Source organism: Microcaecilia unicolor, chromosome 9 (genome assembly GCF_901765095.1).
Source record: "Microcaecilia unicolor chromosome 9, aMicUni1.1, whole genome shotgun sequence".
Lineage (NCBI taxonomy): Eukaryota > Metazoa > Chordata > Amphibia > Gymnophiona > Siphonopidae > Microcaecilia > Microcaecilia unicolor.
Window position 1 is genome coordinate 163,822,768 of NC_044039.1, and position 15,597 is coordinate 163,838,364.

The 15,597-nt window shown below is 46.8% G+C and overlaps 1 protein-coding gene across 2 annotated transcripts in view; it reads right to left on the bottom strand.

The window, feature by feature from the left end:
* Positions 1-3,370: 3,370 nt before the first annotated feature.
* The window catches only part of SAV1 (salvador family WW domain containing protein 1), a 78,604-nt gene continuing 66,377 nt past the window's right edge, over positions 3,371-15,597 (bottom strand). For both annotated transcript variants that reach the window (XM_030214028.1, XM_030214027.1), the window contains exon 5: positions 3,371-4,990. In XM_030214028.1, the coding sequence (XP_030069888.1) occupies positions 4,792-4,990 (199 nt within the window). In that variant the 3' untranslated portion in view covers positions 3,371-4,791. The remainder of the gene's footprint in view (positions 4,991-15,597) is intronic.

A 15,597-nucleotide genomic window follows, 5' to 3' on the forward strand; every position in this document is an offset into this window, starting at 1 on the left:
TATGGTTTTAAATTCCACATTGCAAACAACAGTATCTACCTTAACCCCTGGATTCTATATGTGGCACTTTCAGTTGCGCACGTAAAGTTGGATGCATGTCCAATTTGCATATGCAACTTATTGAATGAGCCAATCAGCACCAAGAATTGGGCACTAATTGGCAAAAATTAGAATTTACGCACCATTTGTTTAGGAGTATTCTATAAAGAGGTGCGCGTAAATTCTAGTGCGTGGATCAAAAAAAAAAAGGGGCATGGCCATGGGAAGCGCATGGTTAGGTCGGGATGTTCCTAAAATTTATGCATGATGTTATAAAATTAGGGGGATCTGCACCTCATTTAGGCATGAGGATTTTTTCATTAGTACAAATGGTCATACCTAAATGTACTCATGGTTCTCGGTGCAGAGCACTATTCTATAAACCGCACCTAATTGTAAGCGTGGTTTACAGACTAGAACTAAGCGCTATTTGTTTGGTGCCATTTATAGAATGTAGTCCTAAATGTATAAAAATATTCAAGTGTTAAGATAGTCCTTTGCAATTCATTTGAACACCTAGGAATCAGCTGACGGTACAACAATGTTGAAAACATATCACAGAGTATTTGATTGGTTTCCGTAATGGCACTTATGGCATCATATCCACTATGAAGCAATCAGATCCAGCATACATGAACTCATTTGTGACCTTGTTTTGCTCCCAGGTTTTCTAAAATAGTTGGGGAAACTGTTTATATAATTTCAAAAGCAACAGATTAAATGTGTGTGTTTACATATCATTAAAGCTTGAAAAGCCATCACAGTCTTTGACTGGTTGTATCTTCCATGAATTCAAGTCCTACCCAAGGACCTAAGAATTGTAGAGTTTCATCCTAGAATCGATGTAGTTCTGAATAATGTGGAGGGCTTTCCTGTTTAAGCAGTTCTAAGGGCTTTGTAAGAGTCCATGGTATGGCTCCCAAAGCCCCCAATTATTATCGGTTCCACCTCTGATTTATTTTTCCAGATTCTTACAATTTCAATGTGTAAATGCCTGGGTATTTTGTGATCTTGTCTAGTTCTCTTGCCATTCCATTATCACCTGGTATTGACACTTCAACAAACTATATGTTTTTTTGATTCTATCACCATGAAATCTAAAATGCCAAAGTACTTTTGTATTTTCATTTTCTCCGTTACTGTTAATTTCATATTCCTAATAATTTTTAGTCACACAGAATGCAAATTTATTTTATATAAGAGCCAGCAAATTCATCTGGAGACTGTGTTCTGTCATTTACCATATTGTGTTTGAGCAATTTTGCTGCATTTCATTAGCAACTACTTACAATGGGCCAATTCACCTCCTTTTAAAAATCTCCTTTGGGTGAACAGCAGGAGATTTAGGTTTTTCTAAACAGCAATTGTCAAAGGATCAATTCAGAAGGTGTTCAGGGATGATAGAAAAACATATTAAATCACAGCCTGGCCCATAAGGGGTTATTCATCACATTTACTCCTAGCCATGTTGTGCATATAGACAACACCTGTATTCCCCCAAACAGCTTTTGTTGGGCAGCAAACACAAAGCAGACAGTTTGCATGCAGCCTCTGCTTGTCTGCAAAAGACAAATCACAATGGTATCAGATTTGCCACATGAGTGCATGCCAGTTTGCATGGAATCACATCTCACGGCTGATGAAGAAATGTTAGTGCCACAAAAAAGTTGCATCTCCATCTAATTCTTCATTTGAATACGAGTCCTCTAGAAGGCTGTGCAGTTGAAGAACTGGCCTGTGACCACATAAAAAGCATCATCAATGATCAGATGCACAGACTGAGGGACTAGTCCAAAGTTGGGGGTCCCTTTTCGTGTGCACAGTTCATTATGCCCTCGTACTGAAAAATCATGAGAGCAATGTCAGCTTCTGTCCTTTTGTTCTTTCCCATACCATTTACATGGAACATGAAAGTGGCATTTAACACCAGCTTAAAGAGACAGTACCACTTTCTTCACAGTATGCATTACTATGACTACTTATCAGTACAATATTAGCCCAACTCCAGAAAGGGAGAGGAGGTGAGGAATCTAGTGACAGGAGTGCTAAACCCTTCTCCCTATTTGCACTATAACACTTTGTCAGACACCTGATTCCAGTAGCTTTCTAATGTGCTGCATCACAGCAGTACTAAATTAAACAGACCAGGTATGCCTGTTTGACAGAACTGAAATACCTCAAAACTAGTTGCAGCCTTTATAAATAGGGGGAAGACACAGGCTGCGTTGTTTTCACTTGGCCTGGCTCAGGTATATTGGAGCTAACCTGCCTGATACTAAAATGCACTTTGCAAATACTCACATGGATTCTATATATGATGCTTTGAGTTGTGTGCGTAAATATGGGGTGCATATGTAACTTAATTGAATAACGACCAATCAACGCTGACAATTAGACAATATGCAATTATCAGTGCTAATTGGGCAATAATTAGAATTGTGTTAGAGCCAAAGAACACTGGTGCTACAAGAGATATCAGAACAGCATTTAACATTTCATAGTGTCCCACTATTCTCTACATCCCTGTTTCTCAAGTTGTTCCTGGCATACAACTTAGGCAGGCCTTTTCAGGATATCCATAATAAATACACACATATACCTACATGTAATGCAGACAGTACATGCATCTCTCTCTTTCGTCATACTCATTATGGATACCATGAAAAGTGAACTGTCTAGGAGGTACTCCAGGAACTATTTGCAAAACACTGCTCCACATGAATTTGGTTACTGTTAGCAGCTAAGTCAACACTCTTCCCTCCATTCCTTCTATGAAGAACATTACTCCTTTGTCTATTTCCTTAGAAAAGCCTTATTAAGTCCCCATTTGCCCTGCTGCAAAGCCAGTTCCACACTTTGGTCCATATAAAAAATTAGTTTCCCTTAACTACAGTCAACTCCTGCAAGGTCTTTGCTGAGTTGTGCACATTTTTACCATTTTCTTCAGTGGGAGCTATGCAGGCAGAAGGGAGGGATGAATGGAAGGACAGAGAGGATGATTAATAATCTGGATCAGATACAGCATACCAATAGATCACATACAAGTCATCAGGTAGATCAAAGCCTATGAGCTTTCAAAATATAATTGAGGAAGATAGTGAATATGGAGTGTCTTGGATGCAGACAGATGCTGTTCTATTAAAACACATCACATTACAGGGAAGATGGGAGAACAACAAAAGGTATTTTGCCTGGCTTTAGACTTCTCTGATCTATCACAGCATTTCAGCATTGGGAAATGGGAGTATGGCTCCTCTGGAGCAAGAGAAATGCATACTTTGGGATCAGCCTGTCTTAAATATACCTCTGCTTATCCATTAAGAAGGCAGAATGCAGATACAAATGTTTATTTGGTGGGGTTGGATACATGTTGTCACTTTAAGACCACAGTACTTTATAAAATGAAAGAAATGCTATGGCTTAGTAGTGTATTTCAGTGCTGTTTTCCCCCATTATTTCCCATAGAACAGGGTAACAAACGTTCTCTCAAATTCCCATAAGGCAATTGTGAATGAAATATGAGCCATCTATTTTGGCTTCTTGCCCTTAGACCATGCTGGCATCACTCCTTGAGCACAAGCTGTGCAATTATTCTACCCTCTTCTACTAAAGGATAAATAGGAGGGGCCAAATTCTACATGTTCAGAACAGAAATAAACCAGATCCATACTTTAATAATAAGGCATATTATGTTAAATCTCAATACCTCACTACATACATAGGGCTTTTACTCTTAGGTGTGTTTAAAATTGTACATTTTGGTATTTTCAAACTAAGCAGGGGCTCTTGAGGGTACAACCCCCCTCCCCCAAGTGTTTTTGTGGCACACGTGGCATTGCTGGGTACCTTTTCCAAACCAAATTCAGACATTTGTGCAGAGTGAAGGATCCAAGACAGGCAATGAGAAGAGTGTCCAAGGAAATGGAGGTTTTCTGCTATTTATCTATTGAACACCTATATAACTTCTTTGCACCAGGAGTAGTCTATTGGTCTTTAACGGTTAAACCCTAAAATCAGAAGCCTTATGTATGCATAACAGTGATTGAGTTGTTGCTCCAGCCCTGTCTCAGCCACCATTAAAACTCATGATAGCGTATCAAGGATAATCAACCAATCCCCCCCCCCCCCCCCACTTAACACCTAGTTGTCTCGCATTGTTTACTTCTGAAATATTGTTCTGCACATCAAGGACACAGGTTTATACCTTGATTTCACTTTGCTTCCAGAAACTTTGGTTCCGATTTAAAGACAGCTGTAGCGCCAAAGCTTCAAATTACTTCAGTACAAGCACAGCCCCATACAGTATCATGTATTTTACAAAGCACTGACAAGTTCAGTTCCTGTATAAGAATATCTGCATTTGGCACTGTACATAAAGCAAGTGCCAGAGCAACTATTTAGTAACCCACACATTTTCTCTTCTTTGATTGAATTCCAAATAAAGGCAGATAGCAAACTGGTAATAGTAGAAATGAGAGTTATAAAAAGAATGACCAGCATCTGATTCGTAACACTGGCTCTTGTTTTACAAAACACATAAAAATACCTTTTTATTCTATAAAAAAATATGAGATACATATTGGGGGGGGGGGGGGGGGGAGGGAACCCTTTAAAAATGTCTTCAACTAAAAGGGTGCAAAGCAGCTGCCCTTGTAAACCAAAGCACAGGTTCACGGTCTTTGTGTACTTCATGTTCATGATTAACGCAGTATATCATCATCTTCATAAAACTCCATTTTCTCAAACATTAGCTTAGAAATTCTTGCTGTGCTGGGCATACCATTGCTGTCTCTGCTTGCGATTATCCAGCTCTGAGAGAAGGGCTTGTCTGTAAGCTTCATATAGTTTGACAATTCGTTCCAGTTCTTTCATAAAAAGCAATTTTAACATTCCTTGGTATGTGTCCAGGTCAGCTAACTGGAAGAGCTCCCATTTCAGAATATGATCATACCTATTTTAAAATACAGACAGAAATAAGTTATTTATGTATCTCTGCCAAAATACATTATGTATTGAATTAAGCATAACACATTATTTTTTATTTATTGGGGGGGGGGGGGGGAGGGGAAAGCATAGCAGATAACCTTATTAAACAATAAGCTCAAAGTTGTCCAAAAGCCAAAATCTGCACAAACAGGGGTGAGGAATCCAGTGTCAAGAGTGCTAACCCTTCTCCCTATTTGTACTATGACATTTTGTTAGACACCCAATACTAGCAGCTTTCTAATGTGTTACATTACAGCCAGGGCCTGGGCTCCAGATTTTTTATGGAGACCATGTTTATCTATGTAAATGGCTACATCTGTACACAGTTTTAATTTGTTGTTTTTATTTAATTTACTTGTGCGTTTTAAATAATGTATTTAATATTGAAACCCATCTAAGTTTAAACAATGCAAGTTTTTGAATATAAGAAAGAATATGGGGACAGTGGACCAACATAACATAATAAATGACAACAGATAAAGACCTCAACAAGAAAAAAGCCATATTGAGTAAGAAGGGGGAGTAGGGAGTATATCTCAAAGTTGAAGCAAACAAGAAACAACAACAAAAACCAACCCAAAACAAAAAACCCTCCTCACCCTAAAAGGGTACAAATAGTTTTGTGAATGGACTTGAAATACTAAAACATCAACTACAGCTTGTGTATTCATTTATTATTTCTTAGAAAATTATTTAGATAACTTTTAAAACCTCGATATAAATAAAATGTGTGCGCAAGAGCAGCTAAAGGAATCTGATTATGATTCTTTGGCCCAAAGATAAAATGGAGATCTTGGGACAGAGATTAGGGGAGACCAGCTCAAACGATGCTTAATTGGAACTCGTGGTCTGACAGATAACATTCTGTTATGTGAACTTCAATATAAAATGATAATATGCATGTATACTTCTTCAGACTGGGCTTATAAAAATACTCAAACATAATGTGTGAAAAGCAGACAGAATAAGCAGTCACAGTGGAGGAGTGGCCTAGTGGTTAGGGTGGTGGACTTTGATCCTGAGGAACCGAGTTCGATTCCCGGCACGGGCAGCTCCTTGTGACTCTGGGCAAGTCACTTAACCCTCCATTGCCTGCCGCATTGAGCCTGCCATGAGTGGGGAAAAAGTGTGGGGTACAAATGTAACAAAAAAAACTATGATGAATAGCTGTGACTTATCCAGAGCAAACGATCTGATGAATTGCCACAGATAAATGTGACTTCTCAATCATAATTCTGGTACTCCATCATTGGTCATCACCAAAGTGTTCCATCTAACCAAATTAACTCAATGATGTGTTTTAAAAGAGGCTGCAAAACAGTCCTCAAGCTTGTATAGAAACTGTGGCTACAGTCAGAGATAGAACTCTGAGTTTATTTATTTATTTATAGCATTTATATCCCACATTTTCCCACCCATGGGCAAACTCAATGTGGCTTACACCAGTCTGCAAAAACATACATCAATTCAGCAAACAATCAAAGTAATTGAAGTAAAGAGATTAGCGAGTAACAGCAAAGGAGAGGAAAAGGAGAAAGAGTAATAGAGTTCAATATGTCGTTACGACTGCAGCAGTTTAGAAGTTAGAGATGCTAGGCGGGTCTGTTTCAAAGGATCTTCATCAGGGACATCAGGGGCCCATGTCACAATAAATTCTCAACATAGGGGAGCACGGAGGAAGCCTCTTCCCTGACTGAACTGACAAGTGGTGTTTTCTAGTGATTTATTGTTGCACCATGGGTCCCTGAAGAAGATTCTTTGAAACGAGGTACTCAGTTGGACTCAACACACCAAACAGCACAAATACCGTATTTTTCGGACTATAAGACGCACCGGACCACAAGACGCACCTAGGTTTTAGAGGAGGGAAATAGGAAAATTTTTTTTTCCTTTTTCCCTCCTCTAAAACCTAGGTGCTTCGGTGCGTCTTGTTTGAATCCCTCCCTCCGAGTTCGGGATCGCCCTCCCCCCGGCCCTGTCACCACTTCTCCCTACTCACACGATCTTCCCTGGTGGTCTAGTGTCGTCGGGGCAGGAAAGAGCCCCCTCTTTCCTGCCCAGCGCGCTGCTCTCCATCCTCCTGTATGCATTGCTGCCTGACGGTCTCGGTGAGATTCAAAATGGCCGCCGAGAATTGAAGTCTTGGCGGCCATTTTGAATCTCGCCGAGACCGTCAGGCTGCATACAGGAGGATGGAGAGCAGCGCGCTGGGCAGGAAAGAGGGGGCTCTTTCCTGCCCCGACGTCACTAGACCACCAGGGAAGATCACGTGAGTAGGGAGAAGTGGTGACAGGGCCGGGGGGGGAGGTAACCCTGACGGCGATCCGGAACTCGGAGGGCGGGCGGCCTGCCAGCCAGCCAAATCTACCTTCGGACTATAAGACGCACCCCCCATTTTCCTCCCAAATTTGGGGGGAAAAAGTGCGTCTTATAGTCCGAAAAATACGGTAAATGCCAGAATTCATGAACAGATACATTAGTGATACACTTAAAAAGAGTGGATTACACTACAGTTCATATATGGGTTTATGAGCCCTGTCCATCAAGCTCAGCGTTTTCTTTCTGACTGTAGCCAGTCCTGGTCACAAGTACCCGGCAGATGCAAAAATGTAAATTTCTCTTTCATAGTTCATTTCCAGGGATGAGCAATAGCTCTTCAGAGCTGGTATTCTAGTCGTTTAAGACCATATTCTTTGGAAACAGGTTCCACAGCTTTATTAAAAAAATCTACAGTTTGTTTTCAATCTGCAAGTGATTAGTTTTATGGAGTGCCATTTTTTTTTTAATAAATGTTTTATCATATGCCCTCTCAAGAACAAAAACAAAATTAGGCCAATATTTAAATGCCAGTCATGGCATTTAAAATTAATCATGGATATTCAATACCTAGCAAGTGGTGTTGAATATCCACATAGTGCAGTCTGTCCTATCACTAAACAGATATCAGCAATATTCAGTCCATTATTCAGATGAACTTGCTGTTGTGGTCCCACATTATCTGGATAAAGGAAAGGCTACTTAGAAGGATTTTCAGTGGCATTATCCATATAGACCAAGGAAACAAGCAGGCAAACAATCTGCAAGACCCAAGATGATGGAAAGAATACTTCTTAATAATACTACAATACTGAAACATCCACCTAATACAAAATTACAAAATTATAATGGTATATGGGGAAAAGCCTCAAAGAGCTCCCAGATCAAATATCAATCTGTCGGAGCTAAAATAGACCATCCGGTCTTCTCTTCATCATAGGCATATGCCTATGATGAAGAGAAGACCGGATGGTCTATTTTAGCTCCGACAGATTGATATTTGATCTGGGAGCTCTTTGAGGCTTTTCCCCATTTACCATTATAATTTTGTAATTTTGTATTAGGTGGATGTTTCAGTATTGTATTATTCATCTCCACATCACCAATATCTTTATTTAGTTACTTCTTAATAATGCATTATCCATATAGTTCCACAGATAGGTCAGCTAGCTCAAATATCCATGGCTGCTATTACCTGGATTATTGTTTTTGAATATCAAGGCCTTTTGTTTACTACACCTTTCAGAAAAAAAAACTGCATTAAGGTCTGTGTTTACTGTAATTATACTAGTCTAGAAGAGGATGAGCAGTCCTCTGCACAAGGGTGTTTTGATAGAGTGAGGACTGTTGCCAATGTGTTCATATTACCAGGATTATGCTCCGACAAGAACTAATGATGCTTCTTAGACTCTACTCAATGCATTACATCAGAATCTCTTGATACTGGAACGAAAGAGTTGAAATCTTTCAACTTTTTCCAGTAGGACTTCCTCAATAGATGATCCCAATGGCTTCAACTGATGTTTGACTAAGGCTGATCTATGCCTTATTGATGCTGATGCATCCCCTGCATCCAGTACAACTCCTTGGCCCATGTTGATTGATAGCCCTGGTGCCAATCAGCCTGGAACAAATATAATAGAAAGGGTATGATACATACCTGTAGCAGTTGTTCTCCGAGGACAGCAGGCTGATTGTTCTCACGACTGGGTTGACGTCCGCGGCAGCCCCCACCAACCGGAAAAAGCTTCGCGGGACGGTCGGCACGCAGGGCACGCCCACCGCGCATGCGCGGCCGTCTTCCCGCCCGTGCGCGACCGCTCCCGCCAGTTGAATGACAAGCAATAAAGTATAAAACACAACTCCAAAGGGGAGGAGGGAGGGTAGGTGAGAACAATCAGCCTGCTGTCCTCGGAGAACAACTGCTACAGGTATGTATCATACCCTTTCTCCGAGGACAAGCAGGCTGCTTGTTCTCACGACTGGGGTATCCCTAGCTCTCAGGCTCACTCAAAACAAGAACCCAGGTCAATGGAACCTCGCAACGGCGAGGAAACAACAGAAATTGACCTACGAAGAACAACTAACTGAGAGTGCAGCCTGACCAGAATAAATTCGGGTCCTGGAGGGTGGAGTTGGATTACACCCCAAACAGATTCTGCAGCACCGACTGCCCGAACCGACTATCGCGTCGGGTATCCTGCTGGAGGCAGTAATGAGATGTGAATGTGTGGACAGATGACCACGTCGCAGCCTTGCAGATCTCTTCAATAGTGGCTGACTTCAAGTGGGCCACCGACGCTGCCATGGCTCTGACACTATGAGCCGTGACATGACCCTCAAGAGTCAGCCCAGCCTGGGCGTAAGTGAAGGAAATGCAATCTGCTAGCCAATTAGAGATGGTGCGTTTCCCGACAGCGACCCCTAGCCTGTTAGGGTCGAAAGAAATAAACAATTGGGCGGACTGTCTGTTGGGCTGTGTCCGCTCCAAGTAGAAGGCCAATGCTCTCTTGCAGTCCAATGTGTGCAACTGACGTTCAGCAGGGCGGGTATGCGGCCTGGGGAAGAATGTTGGCAAGACAATTGACTGGTTAAGATGGAACTCCGACACCACCTTCGGCAGGAACTTTGGGTGAGTGCGGAGCACTACTCTGTTGTGATGAAATTTAGTATATGGAGCATGAGCTACTAGGGCTTGAAGCTCACTGACCCTACGAGCTGAAGTAACTGCCACCAAGAAAATGACCTTCCAGGTCAAGTACTTCAGATGGCAGGTATTCAGTGGCTCAAAAGGAGGTTTCATCAGCTGGGTGAGGACGACGTTGAGATCCCATGACACAGTAGGAGGCTTGATAGGGGGCTTTGACAAAAGCAAGCCTCTCATGAATCGAACGACTAAAGGCTCTCCAGAGATGGCTTTACCTTCCACACGATAATGGTAAGCACTAATCGCACTAAGGTGATTCCTTACTGAGTTGGTCTTGAGGCCAGACTCTGATAAGTGCAGAAGGTATTCAAGCAGGTTCTGTGCAGGGCAAGAACGAGGTTCTAGGGCCATGCTCTCACACCACACGACAAACCTCCTCCACTTGAAAAAATAACTCTTTTTAGTGGAATCCTTCCTAGAGGCAAGCAAGACCCGGGAGACACCCTCAGACAGACCCAACGCAGTGAAGTCTACGCCCTCAACATCCAGGCCGTGAGAGCCAGAGACTGAAGGTTGGGGTGCAGCAACGCTCCGTCGTTCTGCGAAATGAGAGTCGGAAAACACTCCAATCTCCACGGTTCTTCGGAGGACAACTCCAGAAGAAGAGGGAACCAGATCTGACGGGGCCAAAAGGGCGCTATCAGAATCATGGTGCCGCGGTCTTGCTTGAGCTTCAGTAAGGTCTTCCCCACCAAAGGTATGGGAGGATAAGCATACAGGAGGCCGGTCCCCCAATGAAGGAGAAAGGCATCTGACGCTAGCCTGCCGTGTGCCTGAAGTCTGGAACAGAACAGAGGCAGCTTGTGGTTGGTCTGAGAGGCGAAAAGGTCCACCGAGGGGGTGCCCCACGCTCGGAAGATCTTGCGTACCACTCTGGCATGGAGCGACCACTCGTGCGGTTGCATGACTCTGCTCAGTCTGTCGGCCAGACTGTTGTTTACGCCTGCCAGGTATGTGGCTTGGAGGAGCATGCCGAACCGACACGCCCAACGCCACATCCCGACGGCCTCCTGGCACAGGGGGCGAGATCCGGTGCCCCCCTGCTTGTTGACGTAATACATTGCAACCTGATTGTCTGTCCGAATTTGGATAATTTGACAGGACAGCCGATCTCTGAAAGCCTTCAGTGCGTTCCAGATCGCTCGGAGCTCCAGGAGGTTGATCTGCAGATCCTTTTCCTGGAGGGACCACAGACCCTGAGTGTGGAGCCCATCGACATGGGCTCCCCACCCCAGGCGAGATGCATCCGTCGTCAGCACTTTCGTGGGCTGCGGAATTTGGAATGGACGTCCCAGGGTCAAATTGGTCCGGATGGTCCACCAGAGCAGTGAAGTGCGACAACTGGTGGAGAGGCGGATGACATCTTCTAGATTCCCGGTGGCTTGGAACCACTGGGAAGCTAGGGTCCATTGAGCAGATCTCATGTGAAGACGAGCCATGGGAGTCACATGAACTGTGGAGGCCATATGACCCAGAAGTCTCAACATCTGCCGAGCTGTGATCTGCTGAGACGCTCTGGTCTGCGAAGCCAGGGCCAAGAGATTGGTGGCCCTCGCTTCGGGAAGGTAGGCCTGAGCTGTCTGGGAATTCAGCAGCGCTCCTATGAATTCCAGAGATTGAGCTGGCTGGAGATGGGACTTTGGGTAATTTATCACAAACCCCAGCAGCTCCAGAAGTTGAATAGTGCACTGCATGGACCGGAGGGCTCCTGCCTCCGAGGTGTTCTTGACCAGCCAATCGTCGAGATATGGGAACACGTGCACTCCCAGCTTGCGTAGGTAGGCCGCTACCACCACGAGGCACTTTGTAAACACTCGTGGGGCAGAGGCGAGCCCAAAGGGCAGCACACAATACTGAAAGTGCCGTGCGCCCAGGCGGAATCTGAGATACTGTCTGTGAGCTGGCAGTATCGGGATGTGAGTGTATGCGTCCTTTAAATCCAGGGAACATAGCCAATCGTTTTTCTGAATCATTGGCAGAAGGGTGCCCAAGGAAAGCATCCTGAACTTTTCTTTGACCAGGAATTTGTTCAGGCCTCTCAGGTCTAGGATGGGACGCATCCCCCCTGTTTTCTTTTCCACAAGGAAGTACCTGGAATAGAATCCCTGCCCTTCCTGCCCGGGTGGTACGGGCTCGACCGCATTGGCGCTGAGAAGGGCGGAGAGTTCCTCTGCAAGTACCTGCTTGTGATGGGAGCTGAAAGACTGAGCTCCTGGAGGACAATTTGGAGGCAGGGAGGCCAAATTCAGGGCGTATCCGCACCGCACTATTTGGAGAACCCACTGGTCGGAGGTTATGAGAGGCCACCTTTGGTGAAAAAATTTTAACCTCCCTCCGACCGGCAGATCGTCCGGTACGGACACTTGTAGGGCGGCTATGTTCCCGTGGATCCAGTCAAAAGCCCGTCCCCGGCTTTTGCTGTGGAGGCGCAGGGGGCTGCTTAGGCGCACGCTGTTGACGAGAACGAGCGCGCTGGGGCTGTCCCTGTGCCTGACGAGGCCTTCGGGCCGGCTGGTTGTACCTACGCTTTGCAAAAGAATAGGGTGCAGCCTGCCGTGCCCGGGAAAAAACGCCCACCCGTGGGGGCGGGTGCTGAAGGCGCCCGGTGGGAGAGCTTGTCGAGAGCGGTTTCCCGCTGATGCAGTTGGTCCACCATCTGCTCGACCTTCTCACCGAAAATGTTATCCCCCCGGCAAGGGACGTCAGCCAGTCTCTGCTGGGTGCGGTTGTCCAGGTCAGAGGCACGCAGCCATGAGAGCCTGCGCATCACTATACCTTGGGCCGCAGCACGAGATGCCACGTCACAGGTGTCAAAAATCCCCCTGGACAGGAACTTTCTGCACGCCTTCAGCTGCCTGACCACCTCCTGATAAGGCCTGGACTGCTCCGGCGGGAGCTTATCGACCAGGTCCGCCAGCTGTTGCACATTGGTCCGCATGTGGATGCTCATATAGAGCAGGTAAGATTGGATGCGGGTCACGAGCATGGAGGACTGGTAGGCCTTCCTCCCAAATGAGTCCAGAGTGCGAGACTCCCGCCCCGGGGGCGCCGAGGCGGTATCCCTCGAACTCCGTGCCCTCTTGAGAGCAGAATCCACGACCGCTGAGTCATGGGGCAACTGGGGCCGCATGAGCTCTGGGTCAGAGTGGATCCTGTACTGGGACTCTGCTTTCTTGGGAATGGTGGGATTAGTTAATGGTCGCACCCAGTTCCGGAGCAGCGTCTCCTTCAGGACATTGTGCAGCGGTACCGTGGAGGACTCTCTAGGTGGTGATGGATAGTCGAGGACCTCGAGCATCTCGGCCCTCGGCTCTTCCACAGAGACCACGGGAAAGGGAATGCTTATAGACATATCCCGCACAAAGGAGGCAAAGGAGAGACTCTCAGGAGGTGAGAGCTTCCTCTCCGGTGACGGCGTGGGGTCCGAGGGAAGGCCCGTAGACTCCTCTGAGGAGAAATATCTCGGGTCCTCCTCTTCCCCCCACGAGTCCTCATCCTCGGTATCGGACATTAGCTCATGTAGCTGAGTCCGGTACCGGGCCCGGCTCGACGTCGAGGCACCGAGGCCTCGGTGTCGTCGAGCGGTGGACTCCCGCGCCGGCGGGGACGGAGCTCCCTCCATCGACGTCGACGGGGACTCCACCTGCGTGGCTGTCGAGACCGGCACCGCAAGCGGCGGCGGTGTCGACTGCCCCGGCGCCGGGCTAGAGCTCGCCGGCGCCACAGTCATCGGCGCCGAGGGCGCAAGCACCCCCGGCGCCGGCACAGCCTGGCGCATCAGCCCTTCCAGGAGCCCCGGAAGGATGGCTCTGAGGCACTCGTCCAGGCCCGCTGCCGAGAAAGGCGGTGGGGCCGGTAAGGGTGTCGGTGCCAGAAGCTGCTGGGGGCCAGGAGACGGCACCGAGGTGCCGGAACCCCGACGCGTCGGTACCTCCACCACCGACGGAGATCTCTCCTCTCTGTGATGACGCTTCGGCGTCGACTCCTCGTCAGGCACCGAGGGCTCCCGGTGACGGCGCTTCTTGTCCTTCTTCCGGTGCACGTCACCGGTGCCGGAGGGCATGGAGGAGGAGGAGGTCGATCCCCCTCGGTCTCGAGGTACCGGGTCCGACAGGGTTCGGTCCCGTGGCTCACGAGTTGAGGGAGTGACCGGGGCCGACTGCCCACGCGGTCTCTCTACCCCACTCTCGCCGGCGGACCGGCGGGCCGACGGGACCTGTTCTCCTGGGGTCGCTGCCATCGGTGCCGATGTCTCGGGCATCGATACCGGTACCGAAGAACCGGCCTTCGATACCGATGCCGTCGAGGTCGACGTCGAGGGGCCGGCGCAAGTTCCAAAAAGACGGTCCCGCAGAACTTGCCTCGCAACCTGAGTCCGTTTCCGGAGACCGAGACACAAAGCACACGACTTGAGATTGTGCTCCGGCCCGAGGCACTGGAGGCACCAAGCGTGGGTGTCGGTCTGCGAGATCGGCCGGCCGCAGCGACCACACTTTTTAAATCCACTCGGGACCTTCGAGGACATCGACGGAAAAATCGCGTCGGCGAAGTCAAAGTCGGCAATGGTGGCTAAAATCACACCACGAAAATTGAAACCGACCGAGCGGCCACTAGGCCGCAACGAGGCGTCCCCGCTAGAAAGCGAGGGAAAAGGGAGGAGCGCGTGCTCCACACGCGCAAAATTCAACTGGCGGGAGCGGTCGCGCACGGGCGGGAAGACGGCCGCGCATGCGCGGTGGGCGTGCCCTGCGTGCCGACCGTCCCGCGAAGCTTTTTCCGGTTGGTGGGGGCTGCCGCGGACGTCAACCCAGTCGTGAGAACAAGCAGCCTGCTTGTCCTCGGAGAACTGAGGAGTTCTTTCTTCCATTCTTCACAACCAAAAAGATCTTTAGATGATACAAGCCAATATTTTTGACACTTTGAAGAATCATGATCAGGCCTAAGGCTAGCCAGGCACCAGTTATCTGTATCATTGACTGGTGTGGTCCTGATGCACTGCCCTCACTTCTTGAAGCCAAAAGGGGCTTCTTTTTTTTTTTTTTTTTTGAGATAACGAAGGAACAATGACCAAAATGAAATCAAAAGGCTCATGCAGACTGCAACTGTGTAAAAAAAAAAAGAAGTTATTATATAGATATACATAATATAGATTTCATGAGGCTTCCGGGTAGTTAACCTAAGGATGCTGTGTAAGGGGTCCATAACTTGAAGACCCCATATGAAGTTATCTTTTTTTATTCTGATGTTAACTGATGGGTCTTCCCAGGACCCCACATCTAAAGTGAAAATGAGGTTTGTGAAAGGTGGGGGAAGGGAGAGAACTGGCTGAAGGAAGAGCATAATTGAGACTAAGGGAGACAACTTGTTGTGGGTGAAGGGGTTATTGGGGGGGGGGGGGGGGGCTGCAGGGGTACATAGATTTATACTTGATACACCATTGTCAAAAAGTCTCACTCATCTTTTGCCACTCTAATGAGAGAGATTAATCTCAGTATTTAGGATGGGCCATCTTTGGTGACTATAGTGACTAAACCTTCTTAGTTTACAAT